At 49.2% G+C, this 26,716-nt stretch overlaps 5 protein-coding genes across 5 annotated transcripts; all 5 read left to right on the top strand.

The window, feature by feature from the left end:
* The first annotated feature begins 1,805 nt into the window (after positions 1-1,805).
* On the top strand, positions 1,806-11,805 carry BC939DRAFT_445175 (uncharacterized protein). Its single transcript, XM_051554776.1, is given in 10 exon segments — positions 1,806-2,216; positions 2,229-3,163; positions 3,593-4,799; positions 5,605-7,687; positions 7,825-8,179; positions 8,285-8,433; positions 8,522-8,892; positions 8,983-9,329; positions 9,432-11,375; positions 11,478-11,805. The coding sequence occupies 10 exon segments, from the start codon at positions 1,886-1,888 to the stop codon at positions 11,706-11,708; spliced, it is 7,953 nt and encodes a 2,650-aa protein (XP_051414265.1). The 5' UTR covers positions 1,806-1,885; the 3' UTR covers positions 11,709-11,805.
* Positions 11,806-12,451: 646 nt separating this feature from the next.
* On the top strand, positions 12,452-13,376 carry BC939DRAFT_527186 (uncharacterized protein; the record flags this gene model as incomplete). The annotated part of the gene is made up of 1 exon (XM_051561403.1): positions 12,452-13,376. The coding sequence occupies one exon, from the start codon at positions 12,452-12,454 to the stop codon at positions 13,214-13,216; it is 765 nt and encodes a 254-aa protein (XP_051414264.1). The 3' UTR covers positions 13,217-13,376.
* Positions 13,377-16,524: 3,148 nt separating this feature from the next.
* Positions 16,525-17,281, top strand: BC939DRAFT_513331 (uncharacterized protein; the record flags this gene model as incomplete). Its single annotated transcript, XM_051561116.1, has 1 exon — positions 16,525-17,281. A coding segment is annotated over one exon (754 nt), but the record flags the coding sequence as incomplete, so codon positions are not given.
* A 1,074-nt stretch (positions 17,282-18,355) lies between these two features.
* On the top strand, positions 18,356-18,972 carry BC939DRAFT_445161 (uncharacterized protein). Its single transcript, XM_051554775.1, has 3 exons — positions 18,356-18,465; positions 18,533-18,756; positions 18,829-18,972. Exons 1-2 carry the CDS (start codon positions 18,369-18,371, stop codon positions 18,733-18,735), a joined length of 300 nt encoding a protein of 99 aa, XP_051414262.1. The 5' UTR covers positions 18,356-18,368; the 3' UTR covers positions 18,736-18,756; positions 18,829-18,972.
* Positions 18,973-21,597: 2,625 nt separating this feature from the next.
* BC939DRAFT_445157 (uncharacterized protein) lies at positions 21,598-23,026 on the top strand. The gene has a single exon (XM_051554774.1). The coding sequence runs from the start codon at positions 22,023-22,025 to the stop codon at positions 22,914-22,916; it is 894 nt and encodes a 297-aa protein (XP_051414261.1). The 5' UTR covers positions 21,598-22,022; the 3' UTR covers positions 22,917-23,026.
* The last annotated feature ends 3,690 nt before the right edge of the window (positions 23,027-26,716 follow it).

The raw sequence follows: 26,716 nt of genomic DNA, 5'->3' as shown, positions 1-26,716 counted from the left end.
AAACGAAAGAGAAAAAAATCCGGGAGATCAAAGATCTCCGAAAAACCTTAAGGCACCTGGCACCGTAAGTTCATCCAAACAGGTTTCTGTTCTCACAGCTCTGTCAGCATAAAAAAAAGCACATTCAGGTACTTTAGGAAAGAAAGTGCGGGAGGGAGAGGAGTGAAGAGTGTGAGGGAAATACAGGGTTACCGATCTAATAGTGTCGGCCCGATTTCATTTGGACAGGCAACATAGGAGATCTGCTTGACGCTGTCAATCGTTAAAAAGAAGGGTGATAATCTTCTTTGCATGTCGTTCATGCGGCCTGTGGTTATGCAATCGAGATATCACAGCGACAAAATATGAAAAAGAGAGCAGTAGAAGTATTTGGTCTAGAGCCATGGAAGCAACGAGCTCATCTGTAGACAGCGGTCATGTCTGTGGCAGCGCCACATAGACAAGAGACACAGCAGAGTCCGCATAGACGATTGCAGCAATCTAGACCACGCATGCCGAGATCGTCGGAAACAAGGGCGTTGAGGCTAAGAAGCAAAGGGGAACGGGACAATTGAGATTGAAGGAGAACAGTGCAGACGCGATGTTATTGGTGCATCGTAGGGAGGGAAAAGGTATATGCAAAGGATATGTTTACCGTAATGCAATTCGGTGCGGCATGTGTGCCTTCAATTGAGTTTTTTCACTTTTTACTGCTACATGCAACCCAGGCACCATACACAAACAACAGACTAGACTAGTCCCTAATGAGCCATTCCCAGTATAAAAAACAAGCGTTTATTTCTTAAGACCATAGAGAGGGCTCGATTTACAGACAGGGACGTAGACAGCCATGGGCCTCTGGTTTGGAGCCAACTGCCATTTCAATTCCTGGGAAGTTCCTCATCACACTCACACCATCGCTCTCCTTTTCTTTTTTTTTCTTTTCCTTTTCTTTCGTTGATCAAGGCAGTGACACGCGCCTCTCGTTTTGTTTCCTGCTTACCCTTCACGCGTCTACTCTTACAAACAGCTTTGCCTCAGCGCCAATCCATCCTTTCCTGCATCAAACAAAACAAATCAAAAAAGACAAGAATGGCCCCGCACTAAAGAGGTCCTTCTTGCACTAAAACATTGATCGCTATTCAGAATTCAAGGACCCCAGTTGATCTTCAGATTTGATCAATCAAGCGCCTGTCTTCCTGGTTTGATTTGATTTGATGTCTGCGAAGAACAACAAGGTGAGAAATATAAAAAGTAAAGAGAGGGAGAGTGTGAGAGAGAGAAGAGAGAGAAAAGAAAAGGAATTGTGATTTTGCATTATAATGCAAAGGGAAAGAGAGACGAAGCAGCTGGCATGGTTTGGTCTCCCCTTTCCTCCCCTGCGGGCCTTGTTTGCTTTCTCTTTGCTCCTTCCTACTTTCTCTTACTTTCTCATGCTTCATTTTCATTGCCAGTCTGTCATACACCCATATATACATTACTACTACTACTGCTACTGCTGCTGCCCCATTAGTCTGCAACACGGTGCTGTTTTCCTGTGACCTCTTTTCTTCCTTCCCGCTCACTCCCTTTTTTGTTTTGTGCATAGATCGCACTCATTTGTAGCATCAGTTTTTAATTTATTGCATTCCTTTTCCCTCAGCCGGTGTTCCTTTCTCTCTCGCTCTCCACTGCAAATTGAGCTCCCACTTGAACCCCAACTTGAACTCGGACTTCAACCCCCATGTGTTTGATACCATCAAGTCCTTGTACCACAGCCTCCTCTTAAGAAGAAAAAAGAAAAAAAAAAAAGGAAAAGAAAAGAAAAGAAAAGATGGCCGCTCGAGTGCAACAGTTCGAGGCAGTGGCGAACGAGAGCGACAGCGACCCAGACTACTTCCCCACAAAGACACTGCCTGGTAATAATATGGCAGATGCAGAGATCGATGCAGAGATACGAAGCGACTGTAACTACATCGACTGTCAGTCGACCGCACTCTTCAATACATTACCAGTATCGACGGCAACCTATTGTGGTTCTTGTTCTCCCTGTATCCCCCCATCGGACTCGTCCCCTGCAACAACTTCGCCCACCCTCATAACATCGCCCTCTTCCTCTCTTTTTCCATCCTATCCATCGTCCCATCTCACTGGTACTACTACCAGTACTACTATCAATACTACTGCCAGTACTACTACCAATACTACTACCAATACTACTACCAATATTACTGCTGGTATCAGCATTGGTATCGGCAATGGCGCTGGCATTGGCGCTGGCACCAGCACTTGCATTGGTATTGCCCAACATCAACAGCATCACCCCATCAATCCTTCCCCTCCCTCTTTCTCCTCTTCCTCGTTTTCGACTTCGTATCCTTCTACCTCCGACGACCTAGGGTCGCTTAGATTGTCGGCGAACTCGTCATCAGACAAGACTAAGTCCGAAACGGCTAGACCCGCGGTCTCTCACACGCTTGCTTCGTCGCTAAAATCCCCTCTGCCTCCACTACTCGCGCGTTCTTTGAGCCCTCCCCCTGCCACGACAACACCTGTTATTAAGACCCCCCTCTCGAACCACAACACCTCCACTGCAACCACCTCCACTTGCAACATCGCAAACAAAAGCAATAACGACAGCAGCTGGAATCATCGGCTGCACATCCCATCTCCTCTCTCGCAGTCGTTCCTCACTCCTACTCCTTCTCCTTCTTCATCTCCAACACTCCATTCGCCCTCTCTACCTCCCTCCAGACTGGATCCCCCGTCTTCCTCCACCATCGCCACCACCACTATCACTGCTACTGCTACTACTGCTGCTATTCTTGCTACTTCTCATTCTTCTCCTGTCGCCACCATTCCTTCTCACTCTGCAACATCGCTTGCTCAACTCAGGCACCAACAGCAGCAGCTTCAGCTACAGCTCAAGAAGCAGCTGCATCTGGCCATGCATCAATCCAACCTGAGGGCCACTGCTTCTGATCCCACTTCCACTTCTAGTGTCGCTCCCTCTTCTCATTCAAACTCTCCCTCTACTTCTCATTCTCACTCTCATCCCAAAAAGGCTGCAGATCCACGAGACCAGCTTGACAATCACGACAACCACAACCAGACTACCTCCGTCCAGCCAACTACCTCAACAATAGCATCACAAGATCCGGCATCACTACCATCGCTACGGCAAGACAACAATGTCTCTCCTAAAGTACTTCACCCCAATGTAAATGCAATAACACACACACACACACACACACACACACACACACTCTCTCTCTCTCTCTCTCCCTCTTTCTCACTCACTCACACATATACATACATACACAACGTGGTTGATTACTGCATCATGCTGAATGGGCTCCACTACTGGAAGAGGAGAAACCCCAGCTGCTCCATCAGGAATCGCCCCGAAACGAGGATGGATCAGAAGACCCAGCTGGATCTGCTCCTGCGCCTCACCAGAGTGCATGCATAAGCAGAACCAGTAGCCTTATCTTGGGCGTGCCTGAGGCCTATTCGCTCACACTTTGCATTTAATTCATATCACCATACTACCTTTGCATTTGCACAGAGATTCCGCCTTTGCTCACCACGTCTTTTTATTATCTACCTCCCCTTTGTTCTCATGCTCTTCCAGTCAGCAAACACTGTAGATCCAATGCGTCTCCGTCCTGACTCGACTCTAACGCCATCGGCCCATCAATCCTTCCAAAAAGCATCCACATTCCACCCAACATTCAAGACCTCAGCCTCGCCGATGGTCTCACAGGCGCCGGAACCCATCTTTCCGTCAGTTCAGGAACTGTCCCTCACCCTGAGTGCTGATATTGAGATTCATCGACTGTGGAAGACCATTACCGAGATTCTCTCGCAAAAGTTTCACGCCACCAGAATTACCCTTTGTCTGCCTCAGGACCCAACCGTCGTTGCCTCGTCAATCGAAAACAACCTGCACCAGAGCCGACCATGGGGTCTCAAAGCCCATTGGGATTACAAGCATCATTTTCTAGATGAGAATACAGTGACGCCCAAAGATGAGTTCGCGCATCACCATCACCGACTTCAAAAGAATGCGACGCTATCGCAGGAAGGTCTTGACCATCAGAGTCTGCACCTTTCGCTGTCTTCATTGCCGCCTACTTCGTCGTCATCACCATCATCGTTCTCCTCCAATTCTTCTTTTTCCTCTTCATCCTTCTCCAGGAGACGGGCCGGTCATGCCAATAATAGCTTCAGCATCAATCTCAGCAGCAATAACGACAATCATAATCGTCATGGCCAAAGCAATATCAACGGTGTAGCCGGTAACAATAGTAACAGTAGTAGCAATAGCAATGGCGGCATCAATGTTGGCAGGGGTAGCGCGAAATACGTTCCTATTCCCGACAGTAATTCGGAATACCACGAAGACTACTGGAGCACAAACCCACCGCTGGATGGTGGATACTCCTCCTCAACCTCAAGTGTGTCCTCCTACTCCTCCACAGGTAGCTCGGCGATGCAGGCATCCAGGGCAACGGCACATCTTCGAGGATTCGGTGTGCATTCGAACGGAACGGAATGCTTTGCACATCTACAGTCGCTGGAGTATGACCCCGAACCACTACTGAACGAGCACACAATCGACAGCATCTTGAAGGCGGGCAAGACAGTTGTGTTGACGCGCGAGTATGCGGAGTCAAAGAGCGAGCGGAGAAAGAGCGCGCGGATGAGGTCATATCTGATCGCAGACGAAGACGACTTTTCGTTCACAGACACGGAGCCTGCGGAGGACAACACCGATGTGGGAGAGGTTGAAGTTGGTACTGGACTAGGATCTAGTTTTGAGCAGGATGCAGGTTCAGGTATGTCTTTGTCTTGCATTTGATCCCATGAAAAGCGATGACGACGATTGTTGGGTGCATGTGCTTCTCTGCGATTCTATTGATGCAATAAGACACAGGATGTGCCGAGGGAGATGTTTAAAAGAAGAAAAGGAGGGAAGTGTGAGCAAAAAAGGAGAGCAAAAAATGTCATCATCGAACATATGAACAAAGGAGATGTAAACAACAAAAGCACTGGACACAAACATCGACAACTACAACGACAGCAAAGGACATGCAAACAATGGGAAAGCAGGAGAAGTCTAGAAGACACTAAAAACACCACAGCAGCAACAGCATCACCGGCAACGCTTTCCATCATTACACAACATCCACAGTACCCGTAATCTCAGAGGCCCAACAACAAAAAGGAAACCCTTTAGAATTATCAGAATCACCAGAATCACCACCAGCAGCACAGCATAATGCGACAGTCAAAAAAAAAAAAAATTGGCGTTTTTATTATTATTTTTTTCCGGACCTGCGTCTGTCAGCTTCATAAAAAAAAAAATTGCGGCAGAATGGACGTAGGGGATTTTTTTAACGTAATACTGGTTGATGCATCAAAAAACATAAAGTTCGGCGGCACGTTGTGGGACGATAACAAATGCAAGAATGCTCTCATGCACACGCGCAGCACACGAAAGGAACACATGCATGTTTATGGGAATGTATCCACCGACATACTCGCCGCAAGGGTCCTCAATGAGGTCCACATACAGTCATCATACCATATGATATACTAACACTACCGTTCATTTATGCTTTTTAATTCTGTTTCTTGTAGACATGGACTCGTCTTCGTCGCGGTACGATTCTGAGGGATCGTATTTTCCGCCAGTAGAATCGGCCGTGTCCAATTCATGCGAGAGCTCTGCCAAGTATACGGTAGCGCATCCAAAGGCAGGATATGCTGATTTTGTGCAGGGACTCAATCCAACGTGGTCGCAGTCGCCAGCACCGTCACCCAGCATCATCAAGGAGGATCCCACCATCAACCCATTCTTCTTCCAGCCACTGACCTCATATCCAGCCATGGACGATGATACCTTTGACCCACCCGATCCAACACCCGAATCGACCGAAGATGGCAACAGCAGTGCATCAGAAAGCCTCAAGGATCACCAAGGTCCTACAGGATTACGACCCCAGAGACCTTCGACTACTTCATCAGTAGCACCACAGCCTCCGTCCATTCTGGCCAATACCAGATCACTTATTCATGTTCCTCTGTACCGCTCTACGGACCACAACACCCAACGATACCTACCATCAGACATCCGCAGTCGCCGACCACCGGCCATGCCCGTCGGCATTGTCTCGTTCCTCTCAGATCAGGTCCCTTATCCGCCTGAGGCACTGGACGTTTTGACGGAGTTGAATCCGTTCTTGGCCAATCAAGTGACAAATGCGTTACGATTGGAGGACATGGTGGCGAGATCGAGCAGATGGGGCGACGTGAGTACCTCTGGCCTGAGCGATGGATCCCGCTCAAAGGAGACGTTCGCAGAGTCGATCCAGCGCAAAATGAAGGACGGCTACGACGTAGTTACACCCAAGCCCTCAAATTTGAATGCAGATACGTTGTTTCAAAGATCGAAGCAACCAGCCAGGGACAGGTCAGCGAACAGGATGGATAATCAAGCGACACTATCTCATCCATCCTCGAACCGACATGGCGCGCAAAGAGACACAGCTGGTAGCGATTTTTCAATTACACGCAATCGACAGGAACCAATCTCGCTTCCGAAAGCAACAGCAGATGCGTTGGTGACCCCTACACTAAATGCACCCCAGTTCGACCCGTTCACCGCTCAGTCATCGGAGCTTGAGCAGGCCGAGAGGGATAAGGGACTGTCGTCTGGTAAACAGCCAGAGACTTGTTTCAATCTGGATTCGACCACGGACGAGATTCATCGCAGCCTCAACTTGCTCAACTTGGATGTGACCGGAAGCGCGACCTGTCCACTCGCACCACAGACCAAAAGGACACTCGGAAGGCATCACTACAGCATAAAGGCCTCGCAGTCGCAGTCGCAGTCGCATCAGATCGAGAATGCTTTCCTTTCGAGCTGGTCGAGCGACCACCGACAAACGGAGTCCTCTCCAAATCTGCCTGATTCTGATGAACCGGGTGGCTCTGACGGCATGTGGCAAACATTGCAGACAGAGGAGGCGGATCAGACGCTGTACTCGCTTCCAAACTCTCGCGTCGGCAACTGCGATTTTGAAGTTCCAGCCCACGAATCGCCCTATTTTGGCCCTGTCCACTCCGTTTCGCCCTCTATTGCGCCTAAGCGTCACCTCTTTTCGACTAGCAAGCGGTCAGGTCTCCGCAGGAGGCGCAGGAGCGTCAAGGACCACTCAAAGAGTCATCACAGTCAGACCCATAGCTCTGAGAGTCCTGTCGCGACATCGCCATACCCGCCATCAATACCGGGATTTTCGTCTCATCATTCGGAGGCGTCCTCTGAAAGTGCCAATTTCAGTGCACCAGCATTTTCCTCGGATCCTTCGCCTATCGCCTCGCCAACTGCGCAGCAGTCCGGCATGTTTAATCATGGGTTCACTGCAATGTACCCAGGGCTGGGTCTAGAGAATGGGTCATATGCGAAGCGCTTTTCGGACGCTCATGGTCGAGACGAGGGCGAAAAGGAGAGGGCATCGCTGAGCAGACATGGAAGTGGGTGGAGTTTCAACAGTGACGACACCAGCCTTGCATCCTCAAGTATTCACCACGAGAAACATCATGTTGGTCGCAGGCACAAGAAGAAGCAACATGCGTTCTCTTCCGAGCGATCTGGTCTCAACCCGTTCCCCAGGACACGACTGCTACGCTTGATCGTTGACGCCATTCCGCATCATGTCTTGTAAGTTATCTACGCCGCGAAGATTACCTTTTATTTTATTTTTTTATTTTTTAGCCTACTAGCTATGAAGTCAAAGGTATACGGCACTAACTTGCTCCGCCTCGGGAACCCTCTTTTGTTTTTTACGTTCATTACAGTGCGCTCTCCCCTCAATCGGGATGCCTGACTTGGCTCAACCAGCGATCTTTGCAGTATGCTGGATTGCCGCTCTTGCAGCTGATTCATACATCGTGGACTCGACTCCTGCATGAGGATGACCGGGAAACATTCCAACCGCTCTTCAAGGATTGTTTCGACCGAGGCGAGATATTCAATGCCCAGTACAGAGTGCGTCGTTTCGATGGACAGTACCGGTGGTTCCTTGGCAGAATATTGCCTGTGCGCGACTACGGTGGCAACATTGTACACTGGTTTGGAACGAGTACCGACATTCACGATCAGAAATTGGCCGAGCTGCAGCTCAACAGACAGGTCGAGCTGGAACTGAATGAGGTACCGAAAAACTCTGTCCAGGTTCAAAATATGACATTGTTCTGAGCCGATTCGTTATTACGAACTGACTTTTGATGATTATCTGCAATCCTGGTTTGATTTTAGAAAAAATACCGCCTGCTAGCCGAGGCGATCCCGCAAATTGTCTTTATCGCAGCCCCCCAAATTGGTCTGACTTATGCGAATGCGAAATGGTTTACATATTCGGGACAAGTCTTTGAGCAGACCTGTGGATTGGGCTTCATGGACCATGTGTAAGCTGCGCCTTCAGCTCTACCTTTTCTGCTTCATTTTTCTATACGGAGCGTCGCTAATTTTGTCTGTTTTCGTCATTGATTATAGGCATCCTGAAGACAGAGCAAAATGCATTCTGCCGACAAATATCTCAGAAGGAAACGGATCGCCTCCTGCTAAGACACCATCCGATGCTGATGGCGCACGATATTCGACCTCCCCTGGAACAGCATACGGAAAGGGACCAGGAGATGTCTCGTACCAGACAGAGATGCGTCTGTTGAGGAAGGACGGCAAGTATCGTTGGTTTTTGGTCAAATGCATCAGTGTCGAGGTTGTAGAGCAGGGGCGAAAGTGGTTCGGGACCTGCACTGACATCAACGACCAGAAGTTGCTGGAACACAAACTCAAGGAAGCTCATGATGCTGCCCAAAAGTCCACTGAGAGCAAGACCCGGTTTTTGTCCAACATGTCTCATGGTATGACAACTGTTTTCCTCTAACTGACAGATACATGAAGGGTGATAATGCATGAAACGCTGATCTTTCTCTTCTTGTCGATCTTTTTAGAAATTCGCACGCCCCTGGTGGGAATTACGGGCATGATCAATTTTTTGATAACAACAGACTTGACGAGTGAACAACTGGATTATGTTCACACGGTCCAGCAGTCCGCAGATGCGTTGCTTCTGGTCATCAACGACATTCTGGATCTCTCAAAGGTGGAAGCTGGCATGATGAAGCTGGAGATGGAGCCGTTCAGTGTCCACGCCATGATCGAGGGTGCTAACGAGCTTCTGAGCACGCTGGCCATTCAGAAGGGGCTAGAGCTCGGGTTTTTGGTTGAGGATGATGTGCCTGAGGTTGTGGTTGGCGACCGCGTGCGTCTGCGACAGGTCTTGATCAACATCATTGGCGTAAGTCGCACATCACCATCATTGACTTTGTATTGGCGTATCAAACTTCTAAGGTGTCCAGCTATGCTAATTTTTCGCGTTCCTTTTTTCACATCCTTGTAGAATGCTATTAAATTTACCTCGCACGGAGAGGTATTTTCGCGCTGCTCTCTAGTGCCAGCCAAACCGAATGCAGACCCAGAGCTATTGACTATCAAATTTGAAATCTCGGACACTGGCAAAGGATTTGACGAAACAGAGCGTGCAGTGATGTTCAAGCCGTTCTCGCAGGTGGACACTTCATCGACTCGAAAGCATGGAGGCACGGGTCTGGGTCTTGTGTTGAGCAAGGAGTTTGTGGAGTTGCACGGCGGGAAAATCCATTGCGAGAGCGTCAAGGGAGAGGGCAGCCAGTTTTCGTTCACATTTGTGGCTCGCGTTCCTCATCCGAATGCCACTGCCAGGGCAACTACACCTATTATTGGTGACACCCATATGGACGGATTGCTGGGCAGTCAGTCAAGACCATCTTCTGGCGAGGCTATGGCAGCCGCGGCTGATTCGCCTTCGACCGGGTCGTCCCTGAGAACCCCAGGTCTCAAGGATACCAAGGGCTTATCAGAGCTGAAGCCATTCAAGCATATCACAGGGCTTAAGCTGATCCCAGGGGAAATGTGCTATGCAGAACCGGATCTAGAGGATGCAAGGAAGACCGCAACCAAGGCGCTGAAAGTCGCGAGTCAGAAAATCAGGCGTGGTGAATTTGCTACTACGGACACAACTCTGGAGTCGGCAATTACTGAGGATGAGGATGAACAGGGGCAGAAGAAGGAGCAGGTGGATGAGAACCTTGAACATGGATCGGCATCGAAGACGAATGCGGATTCACCTCCTGGCGAGCTCTGCACAGCAATGACGCGTACCGAGTCTATTCTGGATGACCGTCGGTATCTTAAGGTCGGGCAGCTGACCCCTAGCAACCCACCAATGGGCGAGCCCGCGACTGTCGCCATCATTGCCGCCAATTTACCCAACCCTGCCGCGGATATGAAGCTGGCGATTCCTGCAAAGATTTTAGAGAACAGGAAGGCGACAGTTGCTGCCACAGCTGCTGCCACAGCCGCAGAGCCAGTGCTATCGACCCGGCCTAAGCTGCCCTTGTGCAACAACTCTTCATCGTCTTCGTCGTCCTCGACGACAACCTTTTCGTCAGTCGACTCGAAGCGCTCTACATCCACGGCCATGTCTTCCTCCGGATCTATCGTGATATCGGCTCCGATGCTCGTCATCCCGGAACAGCCGCACATCTTGGTCATTGCTGACCTGTTGCACGCGCGCGAGACGATCATACACCTTATCAACCAGTTGGTTCCCAAGGAGCTGAATCCAATCATGGACGTGGCAACGGGATTGAAGGAGGGCATCGAATTTTTGGTGGGCAGTGGCAAACAGACTGCAGCTAGGAAGTACAACTATTTGGTTATCAACCTGGCGTCGTACATGTCCGTGATGGACATTTTCTCAGTGTTGCGACAGGACGGCGTGTTTGTGGAACCAACTGTCATGACCTGTGTTATCACGACCCCGATCCAGCGTGCGGCGCTGATGGAGGCTGTCAAAGTTGAGGAGGCCTCGATGGAGGTTATGACATCGTCCATGAATTCGTCAGTCAAGGTGATTCCCGACAAGGTCGAATGGGTCTTCAAGCCGTTGACGAAGGCAAAATTGTATGTGGCCTTTGCAGATATTGTGGCACACCACGATAGTATTACTGGTTCGAATGGTTCTGCAACGCCAGGGCAGGATAGTGACAGCGCCAAGATCAATCTGAAGCGCAGAACAGCTCAACAAGTAGTTGTGAGCCAGAAGGAGATCTTCAGCCAGATGCATGACGATATGGAGGGCAAGAACATTCGGATCCTGCTTGCAGAGGACGACTTGACGAACCAGAAGGTGATTCGGCGCTATTTCCAGAAAGTTGGAGCCGACCTCGTGGTTGCAAACGATGGTAATGAGTGTCTTGACAAGTTCAGGAGTTATCCCAAGGGTCATTTTTCTTTGATTTTGGTAAGTCATGAGAGATCCGTTGTGAGAGATTTTTTATGAACGAGGATTGTGCATTTGAGCACGTCTTTGCTTACTCATGTCTCCTTTTTTTTCTTCAAAAAGTGCGATCTATTCATGCCAGGAAGAGACGGATACGAGGCAACGCGGGCGATTCGCGACTGGGAGAATGAGCACCTGAAGGAGGACGAAAAGCGAATTCCTATTGTGGCACTCAGCGCAAATGTGATGGCGAACGTTGCGGAAAAGTGTCTGAGCAGCGGGTTTACCTCGTATCTCAGCAAACCCGTCGATTTCAAGAAGTTGAGCGAGACCCTTCGCAAACTGGTGCTTTAGTAGATCCCAGGATCCGGCTCTAGCCTTGCATCTTTGCATTATTGGTTTATTTTTTTATTTTTTCATTTTTTTATTATTTTTCTTCTTTCACTGTATTCTTCTTAAAAGATATTTATTTCATTATAACTATTTAGACGGCAGCAGTATTGCTATGTTGCTTTGTTCTTTTTATTCCTTTTTTTCTTTGCGTTCCTGTATCCATTCTCCTTCCTGTACATTCCTCTCCCGTTTTTTCCCCCTGGATTTGCGTGCTTCCATTTTTCGTGCATTACTTGATCTTCTTTTGCGCTCGATTCCTTCATCCTTCTAGTGCTTGATAGTTGTCTCCCTTATCCGCTCTAGCTTCGACACCTCCTTGGTCTTGATTATCCTGTAGTCTGGCTCCACCTTTACCAATCGCATTTTTAATTGTATTTGTATCGTCTGGGGAAAATCCTTTTTGAACCGTAATACGTCCCATACCGCTTCTTGTTCACGGCCCTTTAATGTGAGCAGGTATTATCTGTTGTTGAGGTGCAGTCTAGATGCACAAACGCTCAGGTTTGTTTTGTTTTGTCCGTTATAAAGCAATAAACATTATGAACGCGTTAGTCTTTTTGCGGTCGCGTAAGTTGATATCTGTGAGGGGGCGCTTTTGATCACCAGATACCAGTGATGATCAATGTAGCTCGACACGTACTGTCTCTTTTTCTTTCTTTATTTTTTATTTTTTATTTTTTTGTATCTCGCAACAATCTCTTACCATGCACAACCAAGCCGAGCTGTACAATACTACGACGTTTGAATCCTCAAACGAAGCAATTCTGTCGTCGGTCACCGCAAGCACTATCGAGAGAGACGACGACGACGGCGACGACCGTGCAAAAGAAGAAGGCGGACCGTGGCCGATGAGCGACGAGACTTCAAATCCGCATTGTGGAACGATCCTAGAAAACGAAGGACGTACAAGCATTCCGCAAGTCGAACCCACCGTCGAGGCACTTATCAGGATCGAAAAGACACTCTCAAGGCTCACTTCGTCGATATCCTCCTTGGCCATTTCGGCATCTTCTGAGAAGCAGGCCTGTGACGAAGAACAGAGTCAGGACCAGGGTCAGGGTCAGGGCCAAGTTCAGGACCAAACTCAAGATCAAGAGCAGGATCAACGCGAAGACCCGTATCGTTGGTTGAACGTGATCCTCGAAAAGATTGAGCAGGTCAAGCAGGCGTTGATCGCGGTCGAGGCACAACCCTTCGACAAGCATACGAAACCGGCGATCGACTTTGATGCAAATGCTGATGCTAGTCCGAACGTGGAACGGGAGAGGATGCAGGCGGAGGTAAGGGCGAAGCCACAGGCGCAAGGAACAGATCCAGAGCTGCTGATGGCGTGGTGCAGGAGCCATAATCGGTACGATTACACGAGGGCGCTTTGTGAGTTGATGGCCAAGCTGAAAGCAGAGGAGGTTGAGGAGCGAAGGTTCTTGAGAGGCGTGAGCAAGATTCAGAAACGGGGAGGCGCCGTCTAAAAGAAGAGTTCATGGGGAAGGAGGACTTTAGTGGTGGACGTAGGTTTGAAGGAAGGGGAGGAAGGAAGGGGAGGAAGGAAGGAAGGATTGAATGAAAGAATGAAAGAGAAAAAAGAAATGCAGGCCCATTTAATTCCGCGTTGGAGAAAGCAAAGTGGAGTCGTTTGTTTTTTGAGTCTCACAACCATGGTTTCGCGTGATCGATTCAATAAAGAATCATTGCCGAGTAAGTGGGCCACAATCGTGAACGGGTAGTTAGCTGTGTTTCCTTTTTTTTTTTTTTTTAAACGAGAACCCTCAAAGACATGGGATTTATTAACTATGGTCTGAAGAAAACCTGCAGGTGGGGCAAAAAACAAACAGCGAGATGCCCGCTCCGACTATGTCGCAACGGATCCATGTAACATAATCAACGACCGCATGAGCGGTGAACCGATGGCCCCTGCTCCCTACGTAGCCTGTCCTCTGAGATTTTAAGAAATATACATCCCCCCAATCGCTCCATCACATCGAGTCCCAGCTGTCCCAGATATTGCCCCTGCACTCGTTCATCCGCGGCGCGTCGTTGATCTCTTTCACATCGGGTGCTTATCGTTGCTTCAGGATAGAGATCCTATAAAATTCATTGCTGCTACGTCTGTACTCTCTATCACAGTTGCGTCCCCGGGCGCGTTTACTCACAGCAGTGACCCCATGTTCCCGTTCCCAGTCGATGGTTACTTTACATCTGAAATATATTGATATATATGAGGATCAAAAATAAGTGAGAAAGAGATGTGGCTCCACACACCACATCTACAAGATATTTATTAATCAACCCGAAATTAAATTTCAGAGGTAATGGATTTATATAGTAACTAGTACCACGGGTCCGAGGCAAAAAACTAAAATAGCGCTTTTACGAAAAAAAAAAAAAAAAAAGAAAAAAGCTTTATTGGACGTTCAGCAGATTTCCACAAACGATATTTCGCGTGTAAACGCCCTCCATTCCATCTATGGCACCATTCTTGACCAGAACCTTGAGGTTGTCTCGGTGTTTGCAACGCGAGAAGCCGACGTACAATTGCCCAGCACCAAAGACGTGCTGAGGAAGATACACACCAACATGGTCAAGTGTTTGTCCTTGCGCCTTGTTAATGGTCATGGCAAACGCAGGCTTGACAGGAAACTGGCGCCTTGTGAACTTGATTGGCGTAGATCCGTCGTCCAAGGTCGTAAGGGGTATGCGTGGAATAAGCACCGTTCGTCTCCTGAAGTCACCGTTAAGAATCTCGGCACTGATATATCTCCGATGGAGTGCTCGAACAATCAGACGGGTACCATTACAGAGGCCGGATTTCCCGTCCATGTTTCGAAGAAGAATGATAGGCTGGCCACCTTCAACAACAACTCGTGGGAGGCATACCTGGAGGATTGAGAGAACGCAGATACTCCACAGGATACGCGGCACCGTTGACATCATCCACTACTTTGTCCTGGCTGTGGTAAACCTGTTCCTCACCTTGACCCCCACTAAAAAGCATCTGGGTTGCCATAGCATTAACTCTGTCAACATCAGCATTTAGTGTCGTCAGTATAGCTCGACCTTCCAAAAGAGCTGGCTGCAAGGGAGTGGTCTCAATATCGGGGTAAATCTCCCTGATGAACTGCTTTTCGGAAGGGTTGTCAATGGTGACGGGGTCGGGTGGGTTGAAGACAAATTGGTCTGGAATCCTAACCAAATCATGGTATATTTCTGAATCCACTGTTGGCTCCGTGCCATTGCCAATGTCGAGCAGCCATTTTGCGAAAGACTGGTTGAGCGGGTCTCCCTTTGTTCGCATGTTCTCTCTAAGGGACAATGTCTGTACGTGCGGCCAGATTTTTCGAGAATTCTTGAGACAGACATCCTCGACCTGGCCGGGGTTCCTCGAGGCACCACAGGCAAGACTTGACGAAAGTCTCCTTCAAACACAACGACTTTGCCACCAAAGGGATGGTCGGTTTTTGCATGATGTCACGGAATGCGGTATCGACTGCTTCAAAGATATGCCGGTGGTGCATCGGCGCCTCGTCCCAAAAGATGGCTTCTGCTTCTCGGATCCTTCTTACCAGTCCTGACTCTACAGAAATATTGCACGTTGAGTTTTCTAGGATCTGGGGGGCGGGGGGATTTTGAAAGTCGAATGGGCTGTGCGACATCCTGTCAAGACCTGAGCAGCGATTCCAGATGAGGCAACTACGATCACGTCCTTCTCGCGTCTTCCTCTGATGTGGGCAATCAAAGTGTTGTACAAAAAAGACTTTCCCGTTCCTCCTGGCCCATCAATAAAGAACAACTTTGCCGCATCTTCGTCCATGTTATGCAGCGCTGCTGTGATTGCAGCGTACAGTGCTTTTTGATCGTCGTTGCAGAGATCAAAGTCATGAGCTGCCTTAGCTGCAAGTGTCTCAGTGTCGAGCTCTGCATGCTGTCCAAGTTCGTCACTGCTGGGTTGGCGATTGATGATGTTACGAAAATCTCGAGGCATCCCTTCATAGACCGCCAGACTGGTCTCAGCTCCCTTCAAAGTCTCGTTGACGTGGAACAGTGCAGTGCTCCTGGCATCCTCTTCAGCATTCGGACGATCTCCAGCAATGTACAGAAAATCCTGAGATAGCTCATCAGCGAACGCTTCCCATAATTCGAGGGGATTGGATGGGTTGCATAGGTGTAGAACCATGGCAAAAAGATGGCGTAAGGCCGCAGGACTTTGGTGAACTGCAGCCTCCTGAAGACACCGGTGCCATTCAGAGCCATCTTCCAGCAATCCGCGGGCATTGGTGGCGTCCCAGTAAGTGGTATAAGGCACGCCAGTGTCTGGATTCGCGCGGAGATGTTGGAAGCTGGTCGCTCCTCTGACATGCAGGAGCAAAAGACGCAAACAGTAACGATCACGATCCACGCTGCTCGCAAAGCTTGGGACCGCGTAATGCAGTCGGCCGATGGTATTCGAGGGCCCTCGTCGTCTGGCACTCCAGCGGCGAGTGCGCTGGTTCCATGTGTAATGCTTGGGGATCTCGGAATACAGGTACTGTCGGGCCTCCAGGTCCTCACTATTCAGCCTGAACCACCCCATGAGGTTGGCGTCAAAGTCACTTTCCGCCAGTATCGCCGCTGGAGTCGCACGGTCATTAAAAACGATATTGTGTCCATCCTCGATGTCGCATATTTCACCAGAGTTCACTGTATATTTAGTTTAACAAGTGTACCACCAGCTCACTATTACATTTAATACAAATAAATACCTAATCGGTGTGGTGTGTGGAGCCACATCTCTCTCTCACTCGACATGAACCTGCAATCGCACGATGTTTGGTGCATGACCGTGGAGTGGGAAGGAGAATATCCTCCAGAGGGCCTCACAGGGAGATACGTATCTGGAATCGCGGAATTCTTTGATTTCATTCATCTCTTCTGGAGCATCGTCATTATCAAGAGCAACAGCCATGTTGGCTCTATCAGGGCCCTTGGTTACATATTTGTAGAGATACCTCACGGTCGACATGGATGTGCAGATCTCTACATTAATGCGAGCGTCGTATTTGGTACAAAGCCATTTGTTATACGGCACTACCCATCGATTGTCGACTGTGCGCCGAAGCTGGTCATACGTTGGGCCCTGTCTTCGACGATAATGAGGCTAGCCCTTCTCATTCTTAGTCGTTTCGTTCGAGAACGCGTGGGGATAGCCCTTGTTGCACGTCGAAGGTCGCTCCTCGAGAGGGCTCCTCGCAGTCTCCCGCAAGCAGCGGGATTGGCACGGGCCATGGATCATCGATGTTACCACAGTTCCATGGAGCAATGGCTCGGTGACGGAATCCGGCAGTCCAGCAGAGACAATGCTGTCGTAGTCATCCGTGGTCTGGGGCTTGTATTGGTCTTCCAAGATCAACAGTATATGTGCGTGTGGCAAACCACGCTTCTGGAACTCGACCACTGCGGTGTAGGGGGTCTACTAACGGGTTCTATAACTTCTACCATTAGTTCTATTTACAACGGGAGTTACCACGCGAATAGGACTTCGGCAAGGCTATGCTTGGGTCACTTACTGGTTCGTGGTGCAGGGTCCTCCTTTAGATCGGAATGTAAGAACACAAAGGTAAAATAGACTAGACGTAAATGGAAAGGAATAAATATGGGGATCTGTTTAGCTAAATGGTGCGAGCTAGGACTATATTCCTTTGGGAATGACTGGGGTAGTTGCAAGGAGTTCGCATATTGTGATGTCCGATGAGGTGAGGAGTCGTGACAATGAAGTCCACCCCTCTGGAGTCGTTGTATGCCAATAGTTGCTGATCAAGCCTCCGTTGTACCTTTATAATGCCGTTTCACGAGGGTGGGCCGATGACGGATGCTCAATGAGACGATCGGTAATCGGGGAAGCGCTGCGGGGCAAGTACAATGTCCAAATAAGAGCGATTGACGGCGCAAAGGTGGCGAATGATCAGGATCGGCATTCCCTGTTGATTGTATCTCGTTGCATGGGTTACTGACGGTGGTAGTCAGTACCTGTCGTTGATGCGGTGTTATCCGGACAATCTGGACGAATACAATGTGTAATACAAATGATTTTGGTGGAAAGAAGACTCTGGTTCAGGTACCAGACCGTTTATTCTTTTATTCTGGGGGCGGTGCTCTTCCCCGTGATCCAATATTAACTTTGCAAGAACAACCAACTGATTCTCATTTACTACACCACAGGACTTTTCTTGGAAGTGCTTTTGCACCGCTCCTGCACCCACATCTTGGCCTTACAATATCTGCATTTTACTGTCTGACCAAGATAGTGGCGGTTGTTCTCGACATCAACGCCTGACACCAAAGCTTCAGGGAAAGGCCGCCGTGCAAGGGGTAACACGTCTGGATCTAATGCGCGATCCCGGCGATTGTAGTCAGCAATTAATTCAGCGCGCCTGGTGAGAAGTACATCAATGGTTAGTTTAGACTGATCTGTAAGTCCACCCCATAAAAATAAAATAATAAAAAAAAAAAAAAAAAAATACCTTCGGGCGTGTTGCTGGGATTCATTGGACAGTCCTTGAAAGTGGTTCTGGAGTGGCCACTTTGGCCGCATCTGCATGTTCGAGACGCTTGGAGAGGTCCGGCAGCAGGGACAGGCGCCGGATCCGTATGCTCCAGTTCGTCCAGATGGCGGTCAGCACACTCATGCTGCTGCTGCCTTTCACGGGCGCACTGGGCGGCATAGGCGGAGATGAGCATAGCACGCCTGGTGAGAAGTATTAGTTCAGACTGTCCGTAAGCCCATTCCATAAAAAAAAAAAAAAAAAACCTGCCTTTCGAGCGTGTTCTTGGGATTCTCAGGGCAGTCCTTGGATGTGGTTCTAAAGTGGCCAAGTTGACCACATTTACATGTCCGAGGTGCTTGGAGGGTCCTGGAGCAGGGGCAGGCTCCGGATCCGCATGCTCCAGTTCATCCAGCTGGCAATCAGCACGCTCATGCCCCTGCTGCCTTTCATTGGCGCACTGGGTGGCATAACCAGAAATTAGCGCAACACGCCTGGTGAGGAGCACATTAGCGGTTAATTCAGACTGTCTGTAATTCTACTCCTTAAAAAAAAAAAAAACCTGCCTTTCGAGCGTGTTCTTGGGGTTCTCAGGGCAGTCCTTGGATGTGGTTCTAAAGTGGCCGATTTGGCCGCATATGCATGTTCGAGGTGCTTGGAGAGGTCCTGGAGCAGGGGCAGACGCTGGATCCGCATACGCCGGTTCGTCCAGCTGGCGATTATCACGCTCATGCCGCTGCTGCATTTCGCGAGCGCACTGGGCGGCATAAGCGGAAATCAGCTAGCACGTCTGGTGAGAAGTACATCAGCGGTTAGTTCAGACTGTCAGACTGTCTGTAAGTCCACCCCATAAAAAAAAAAAAAAGAACATACCTTTCGGGTGTGTTCTTGGGATTCTCAGGGCAGCTCCTGAAGGTGATGCTGAAGTGGCCAGTTTGGCCGCATATGCATGTTCGAGGCGTTCGTACAGGTCCAGCAGCAGGACTATAGACTCAATAAATTCGTGTCAAATCAGCATGGGTACCAATGTCGATGTAAAAAGTAATAACGGCACACTTCACATACACTTGGTCGCACGTTGTATACATGTTATCGGTATTCATAGTCATTCTAAGAGGGATGTAGTAGTAGTAGTTGAGAGAAGAGAGAGGGAATGGCTTTGAGTGATAAGGGTCAGGCAATGAATATGCAAGGATGAAGGGGAGGAAATTTATTTTGGGAGGAAGGTTATTTTTGGGCGAAGCAAAGGAGAGAGCTAACTATTCGAAATTTTGCATCAAGAAAGATTTTGCATCAAGAGATATGTTTATTTGTTAGATTTATTAGACGTGTAAAATAGTCTCCAAACCCCCCCAAACCCCCCCAAACCACTCTCGGGTAACTCGTCAAAGTCACCGAACCACCATCGATATCATCCATGGGATTACCATCGCGGTTCTCAAAGACATCCAAGGGCATCTCTTCAAGGCTGTCCAAGTCATCGATGGGGACGCTCATGGAGTCCTCCACTGGCTGCCTCACTTCGGGCTTGGGGTCCCATGCAGTAGCGAAATCATCTGTGAAAATACTTTCATTTATATAGTAATAAAGTAAACTGGACTTGGCTGAATATGCAGCAATGTCCATGTGGACTTTTTTTTTTTTTACATATAAGAACCGCAACCTCAATGGTTCCGTTCTCTGCACTTTACACTCCCAACCGTCGATTGACTATTACTACAACACTGCATTCCTACAATAGGTTCAAGTCTGGGTGCGTGGTTGAGTAGATGTTTATTGGACAAAGACTACTAAGGTTCCGTCGAGACCTCAGGCTGGGCTAAGCAGAGTGATCCTTCGATCAACAACAGGGACAAGGGCACGAGGGGGTTCGGATATGTTATTGTATTTATTCAAGATGCGTGTGGGTTACGTCAAGTTGCTAGATGAGGCTCTACTAGGGTATGTAGTGCCTCCTTTTATACAGACGGAATAAACTAGGCATCCATGATAATAATACCGACACGGTGAGACAAGGGGTGTCTAACACGACACCCCTAACTAGGGGACATTGGTTCCTGGGGGACATCCTTATCTGGGCTAGGTGCTCTGGCTGGGGCCGCGACAGGTTCTATCGACTGGCAATGGTGTTGTTCTCTGAGGTTCAGGAGTAATCGAATGTACGAACGCAAAATCATGACAATTGTGGTGGACCGTTGCTAGTTAGTCTGATAGATTCGCAGAGTTAATTGACTCGGGAGACAAGTTATTATAAAAAAAAAAAAAGACGAATTTTGTAAAAAACATGTGAACTTTTTTTTGCGCATTGTACTTCGTTCTGTAGCCCCGACAGTTGTCTCTGTATTCCACTAGGACGACCCTTCGAAAGACAAAGTATACCATGGAGTGAAGGCACGAAAAAAAAACTGCAAGTAACCTTTTTTCAAAGCACTGTTAGGATTGGGTATATCAATGTAAATAGCCTTCAGTTCCACTAAGTCCGATAGATCGAGGGAGCTTGTCTGAGAAGGCAAGCCCGCCAGTTTACAGACATGCTTCGTGTTCCATTGTGGTCGTTCGGCACCAAGGCGACCCAAACGAGCGTGTCCATTACCGACAAAGAGAGAGGTAGTGCCCTCTTCTACCAATCTCTCGATGCCCGCCTGGGACGTGAAGCGCACTGAGAGCAAGTTATCTATTTGACAACCCGGGTTACCATGCATTATTTGCCAACCCCCTCTAATTGACCGCTGATGCTGCCCCACTGCACACTTGTCCACCGCAGGGTGCACTAACTCACATCTGCTTGCTCTTGCCATTCCTCCTCACTGTCCCACTACTACTACTCCTCCTTCTTTACCCCTGCTGAGGAGTCATTACACTAGCCTACCCACATCCTCGTAGCATGGATCCAGCTGTACTGAGTAGAGCCGACCTGACCGCTGCCTCAATCGCCGCTGCAATGAATGCGGATTTAGCAGGTGGGCTAAAATAAATCTTGTAGTAGCAGTTAATTAGGGTTGGCCCCAAGATAACTTGGGGCCAGGGACCAGCGGCCAGAGGGGTGTTGTAACTTCGGAACTTGAGGGGCGTAGTGATTGATATTTCGGAGGTAACAGAGGCATCGGGCTTGGGAGGTTGAGGCCGGCGAGCGGCCTGCGCTCGCGTCAAGGCTGGCATAGGATAGACAATCAAGGAAATAGAGGGCAAAGAGGATAAGAGAGAAGATGCTAACCCAATAAAGAGGGGAAGCAGCCATAGGAACATTGAGGTGAGTATCTTTTAGGAAGGGACTGTAGTAGGGAGGAATTTATGTATGGAAAGAACTATTTATTTAGGAGGTGAGAAAGCACTCCGGTTTTATACTGATTGATGGTTGCCGTAAAGTATATAGATGATGAGTAAATAGAATTATAGAGACCTTATTGCAATATGCTTGTACCTCATTGCTCTCGGTACGACAAGGTGAGCTTCTGGTTCATGCATCACGTGCCTCATATTTCCAACAGCCTCCTCCTCAAACAGGGCCAAGGGACCAAAGGCTCCAACGGTCGGTTTCATGACGGGTTTACGCAGATCCATGGCCTCTCGCGTCCAACGACTGGTCTCGTTCCTGTTGCCTTTTTCCTTCGTTTCTCCATTCTGTTCCTTTCCGTATGGACTACATGTTATGTTGATTTGGCGGATGCTGATTGGTCGCGACTCTTGATTGGTTCTTGCCAGATGTCGTGATCACTTCGTTCTCTGTCTTGGTAAATCCCATGGTTCATCCTGAATCTTCATGTCATTGCTGGTCGTGCGAAAACGTCTTTCTCTTACTTCACTTCAACCGTACTCTGACTCCAATACCATGTCTTCCTCGCAGCCTTCCTCTTCCGAAAATCCTGGGGGGCGTCGTCGCCGTCAACTTCGTGATTCCAATACCACGCCTTCTTCACAGCCTTCCTCTTCCGGAAATCCTGGGGGTCGTCGTCAACGTCAACTCCCTGATACTATAACCCGTATGCGGTCGCCACCTCCAATGAATCTGAAGTCAGTCTCTTCTGCTCGGTCGTCGTCGACGGTGAAGGCGGAAATCGATGAACAGTCGTCTTCGCAAGCACCTACACAGCTGCTCCCCTCGTCATCGTCAGGGAAGGTGGCAATCGACGAGCAGTCTTTTTCGCAAGCGCCTACGCAGCTGCTTTCCTCGTCGTTATCCGACAGCGGCGGCGGGTCGATCGATGAGGGGCAACTGATATCCTTGTCGTCATCCGACAGCAGCGGCGAGCTGATCGATGTTGGGCAGGAGGGTCCTCCTTCGCCTTTGTTGCTGAGCGCAGGGCCCGAGCGCCCCCGCTTTCGGTCGCGGCGGAGTAGTAGGCCTTATCCAAGGCGGCCCAAGCGGCGGTCCACGCCATCCGGGCTTCCTTCGTCGGATATGTTGTCGGAGAGTATTTCTGGACGACACCGCCTGGTCTGCGATAGGTTGATGGAGCTTGAGGAGATATTAATGCAGGGGCGTATACCTGAGGAGCAGAAGAAGTATCACAGATGGCTATACCAACGCGTAATACATCAGGAGGCGTCGCTGCGCGCCGAAGCGCGCGCTCTGGCGACCAGCCCGGGGCAGTTGGTTGAGCAGGTCCAGCGGATCTTAGACACGGTATACGGCACGGACACGTTCCAGAAGTAGATGGTGTTGGTGGCAACATCATGGATATAATAAATAAGGGATAATAATAAAAAGAGGGAAAAATAGTAGAAAAACAAAAAGTAAAGAAAACAAAAATAATGAATAAGAAATAATAAAAGATAAAGAATAATGAGAAAAAGGGGGTTTTTTTTTTTTTTTTTTTTAAAGGCTATCATCACCTTCCCCGGGGGAAGGCAAAGGGACTGACGCCGGGTCCAAAGCTGGGGCGGATGAGGGTGCAGTAGTGGATCCGGTTGGACCAAAGAACTTTTTCAGCCGAGATGTATGGATGTTGACGTGGCGCATGTTGTTCGCAGTGACGAGGTCGCGGCTATTGTGGGCACGGATAGCAGTGATGCGACAGGGACCAGTCCAAGGCTTCTTGAATTTACCGTATGTCGGGGTGGATGTGTTGGTGGCGCGAGTGGATACAGGAGGGGTATAAAGCCATACTGCAAGACCAATGGGCCAGGGCTCAGATGTGGAATCAGTGGGCGCAGCAACCTCTTGGATGGACACGGCGAAATTGTGCGCTTTGTATAGTTGCTGGAAGTAAATGGATCTCTGGTTGGGACTCTGAGCGAGAAGGCGCTCGAGGTCGAAGGAGTCAATGGCATGGATAGGATGTCGAGGGTCTCGTCCGTGGGCCAAAAAGAAAGGCGTCTCCTGAATCTGGCGATGGAAGGATGTGTTGTATGCAAAAGCGAACTGATTGAGGTGGGCGTCCCATAGGGTGTGATTGGTGTCAAGAAATGAGACGATCATGTTGCGGAGGGAAGCCATAAAACGTTCGACGAGACCGTTCGATTTAGGATTGTAGGCGGGTGCATAGCGCGGAGTAATGTTGAGGAGCTGAACCAGGTGGTGATAGTCGCCGGCACTGAAAGGGGCGCCATTGTCAGAGACCATTTCCATCGGGATGCCATGCTGAGGGAAGTATTGCGAGGTGAGTGTGTCAAAAAGTTCACGAGCGCCTGTACTACGCATTGGGTAAAGATTCACGTATCGAGTGAACATGTCTTGCACAACTAAAACGTGCTGGCGCCCAGTGGGGGTAGTAGGAAGGGGTCCACAATAGTCGAGGGCGATTCGGGCAAAGGCCACGTTCGAGGTCGTAGGGTGGAGAATGTTGGAGTGCTGGCGGCCTGACTTGAAGGATTGACAGGTCTGGCATTCTCGTATGTATTTCTGGACGTCAGCATTGATTGTTGGCCACCAATATTGGGATAGAACCTATGGCGAGTCTTTGCGTGTCCTTGGTGTCCACTGAGAGGGATGTCGTGTGCTTGAAAGTGAATAAAAGGATGAAAAATAGGGGGTGCAACGATCTGGAAAGTAACGCGTTCTGGGTTGTGGGCTGCGAAGGAGATATGGTGGAGGATGCCTCGGATGAGACGATAGGTGGGGCGCTCCGCAAGGTCGTCAATGATACGAGAGCAGAAAGGATCGAGTTGTTGTTGAGCAATAAGATGGTCGTCGTCCTTGATTGGGGTAACGTGTGGGGGGAAAACAATACTGGGTAGAGAAATGGCGTTGATGTGTGGTAAAGGGTGACGAGAGAGGGCATCGGCGACACGATTTTGGGAACCGGGGATATAGTGAACTGTGTACTGGAAACGCTCAAGGAACAAAGCCCAACGACCAATCCGGCCACCCAAGTCTCTGCTGTTAGGTATGAACTGGAGGGAACTGTGATCGGTATATATGTGGAAGTGAGTACCCAAAACAAAATGACGGAATTTTTTGCGCAAAGCCCAAATGAATGCGAGTGCCTCCAATTCTCTAATACTGTAATTCTTTTCTGGTGGGGACAGGGAACGACTTGCATATGCAACAGGGTGTGTGTGCCCATTATCATCGCGTTGACAAAGGACAACGCCAACGCCTTGTGTGCAAGCAGCATCACTGTAGATTTCAAAGGGTCGAGTGAGATCGGGGTGTGCAAGGACAGGAGGGGTAATTAAACACGATTTGAGGGTGCGGAACGCTTCTTCTGTCTCCGGGGTCCAAAGGAATGGGGTGTCTTTCTTTGTGAGGGCAAAAAGGGGGTTCGCAATAACGGAAAAACGTGGAATAAAAGAACGATAAACACCGCACATGCCTAAGAAACTCTGAATATCCTTAACTGATTGGGGTGTGGGGTACGAGTCAATGGGCTGTGTTTTCGCCGGGTCAGCCTGGATACCTTGTGGGGAGACAAGGAATCCCAAAACACTGATGGAGGAGGAACAAAATGTGCACTTGGAGCGTTTGAGTGAGAAACCGGATTCCCGTAAGACATCAAAAACTTGCTGAAGGTCAAGAAGGTGCTGATCAATTGAGGGCGAGAAAACAATAATATCGTCGAAATAAACAACCACGATTTTGTAAAGAAGGTGAGTAAAAACGGAGTTGAGGGTACGCTGGAGAGTGGCAGGGGCAGTAGTGGGTCCGAAGGGCATGACTGTCCATTCATAAAGGCCGCTGTAGGTGGTAAATGCTAGTTTCTTGGCAGTGGAGGGATCGATTGGGATTTGCCAGTAGGCGGAGGCCATGTCGAGGGTGGAGAAGACAACCGAGCCGCCAAGGGCATTGAGGATCATGTCCATGCGAGGGACGGGGTAGGCATCCTGAGTTGTAACGGCATTCACTTTTCTGTAATCTACGCAAAATCGCTTTTCACCATTCTTTTTATCAGCGATGATGACGGGAGAGCACCATGGTGAACGGGTCGGTTTGATAATCCCGTTGGCAAGCATTTCGTTAACGTGTTCGTCAATAATTTTCTTTTCTTCAGGGCTAGGACGTCGCCCGAATTCCTGCGTCGGAGGTGCAGTACCGGTATCAATGGTGAATTGGGTTAAATGGGTGCAAGGTGGGGCTTTTGGGTTGCGAGCAAAGATATCTCTGTTTTCTTGAATAAGTTGAGTGATGCGGTGTGTAATGGTAAAGGGAACGACGGATTGCACTTTGTGAAGGCGGGAGTGTGGTGATGTGGTAAAAGTGGTGAAGGGGATAAAGTGAGTGCCTTGAGATGGAGGGGGCAGGGGAAGTGCGAGACTGTTGTTGCTGCTGAGAATGGTTTTACACGGGAAGGATATTCCAGCCCTGGAGATTGTGGCGTCAAGAGTGTCGATAATATCCCATCCAAGAAGTAGGGAGTAATTGCATCCAGGGAGAACGTGGAAAGTGAATGGGAGGTTGTTGACAATAATAGTGATAGTGCCCAGCGTCTGGACGATAGTGCCATCAGCATTGCTAACAGGGGTGGTATTGCGGCGGTTGACAGATGGTGCGAGCAAGGCTTTGGAGCAGAAGTCGGCGGAGATGCAGGAGATTGACGCGCCTGTGTCGACGAGGGTTTGTGCGCGGTGATTGTGGAGTTCAATAAAAAATGTGGGGAGTTTTCGAGGTAGGCCGGCGGTCAAGTTCGATACGACTTCCCTGGGACGATAATTGGGTCGAAGATCGGGGTATTTTTGGTAACAACGGTCAGATGGATGCCTGCCTTGGCAGTGGCTGCAGGGTGGAAATGGGGGAGGTGTTGACGACGTAGGGGACGGGTTAGGGAATAATTGCTTTGGAATCGGGGATACGCGAAGGAAATTTTCAAGATCAGTGTAAAACTTCGAAACGTCGGCGCCGTTTGAGATCGCGATAGCGTATAGGACGGCTGCGTGGGTTTGGCAGGGTTTAGCGAGGTGTTTGTAGAAAAGCTCGAGGGAGAGGGAAGGTTCGAGTGGGTGAGTAGTGTTGAGCTTCATGAACGAGTTAAAATAATCTTGAAGTGACTGATCGCGTGTTTGTTGAATGGCAGCGTA

Source organism: Gamsiella multidivaricata (genome assembly GCF_025024155.1).
Source record: "Gamsiella multidivaricata strain RSA 2152 chromosome Unknown BC939scaffold_18, whole genome shotgun sequence".
Lineage (NCBI taxonomy): Eukaryota > Fungi > Mortierellomycota > Mortierellomycetes > Mortierellales > Mortierellaceae > Gamsiella > Gamsiella multidivaricata.
Note: the sequence above shows the minus strand (reverse complement) of the source record. Positions and strands in the feature narration are given on the sequence as shown.

Excerpts from the sequence above, each read along its gene's own strand:
- BC939DRAFT_445175 (XM_051554776.1), top strand. The coding sequence starts at position 1,886 with ATGGCAGATGCAGAGATCGATGCAGAGATACGAAGCGACTGTAACTAC. Across the intron at positions 4,800-5,604 it reads TGAGCAGGATGCAGGTTCAG|ACATGGACTCGTCTTCGTCG; the intron begins GTATGTCTTTGT and ends TGTTTCTTGTAG. Across the intron at positions 8,434-8,521 it reads TTGGGCTTCATGGACCATGT|GCATCCTGAAGACAGAGCAA; the intron begins GTAAGCTGCGCC and ends CATTGATTATAG.
- BC939DRAFT_445161 (XM_051554775.1), top strand. The coding sequence starts at position 18,369 with ATGCTCCAGTTCGTCCAGATGGCGGTCAGCACACTCATGCTGCTGCTG. Across the intron at positions 18,466-18,532 it reads CGGAGATGAGCATAGCACGC|CTTTCGAGCGTGTTCTTGGG; the intron begins CTGGTGAGAAGT and ends AAAAAAACCTGC.
- BC939DRAFT_445157 (XM_051554774.1), top strand. The coding sequence starts at position 22,023 with ATGTCATTGCTGGTCGTGCGAAAACGTCTTTCTCTTACTTCACTTCAA.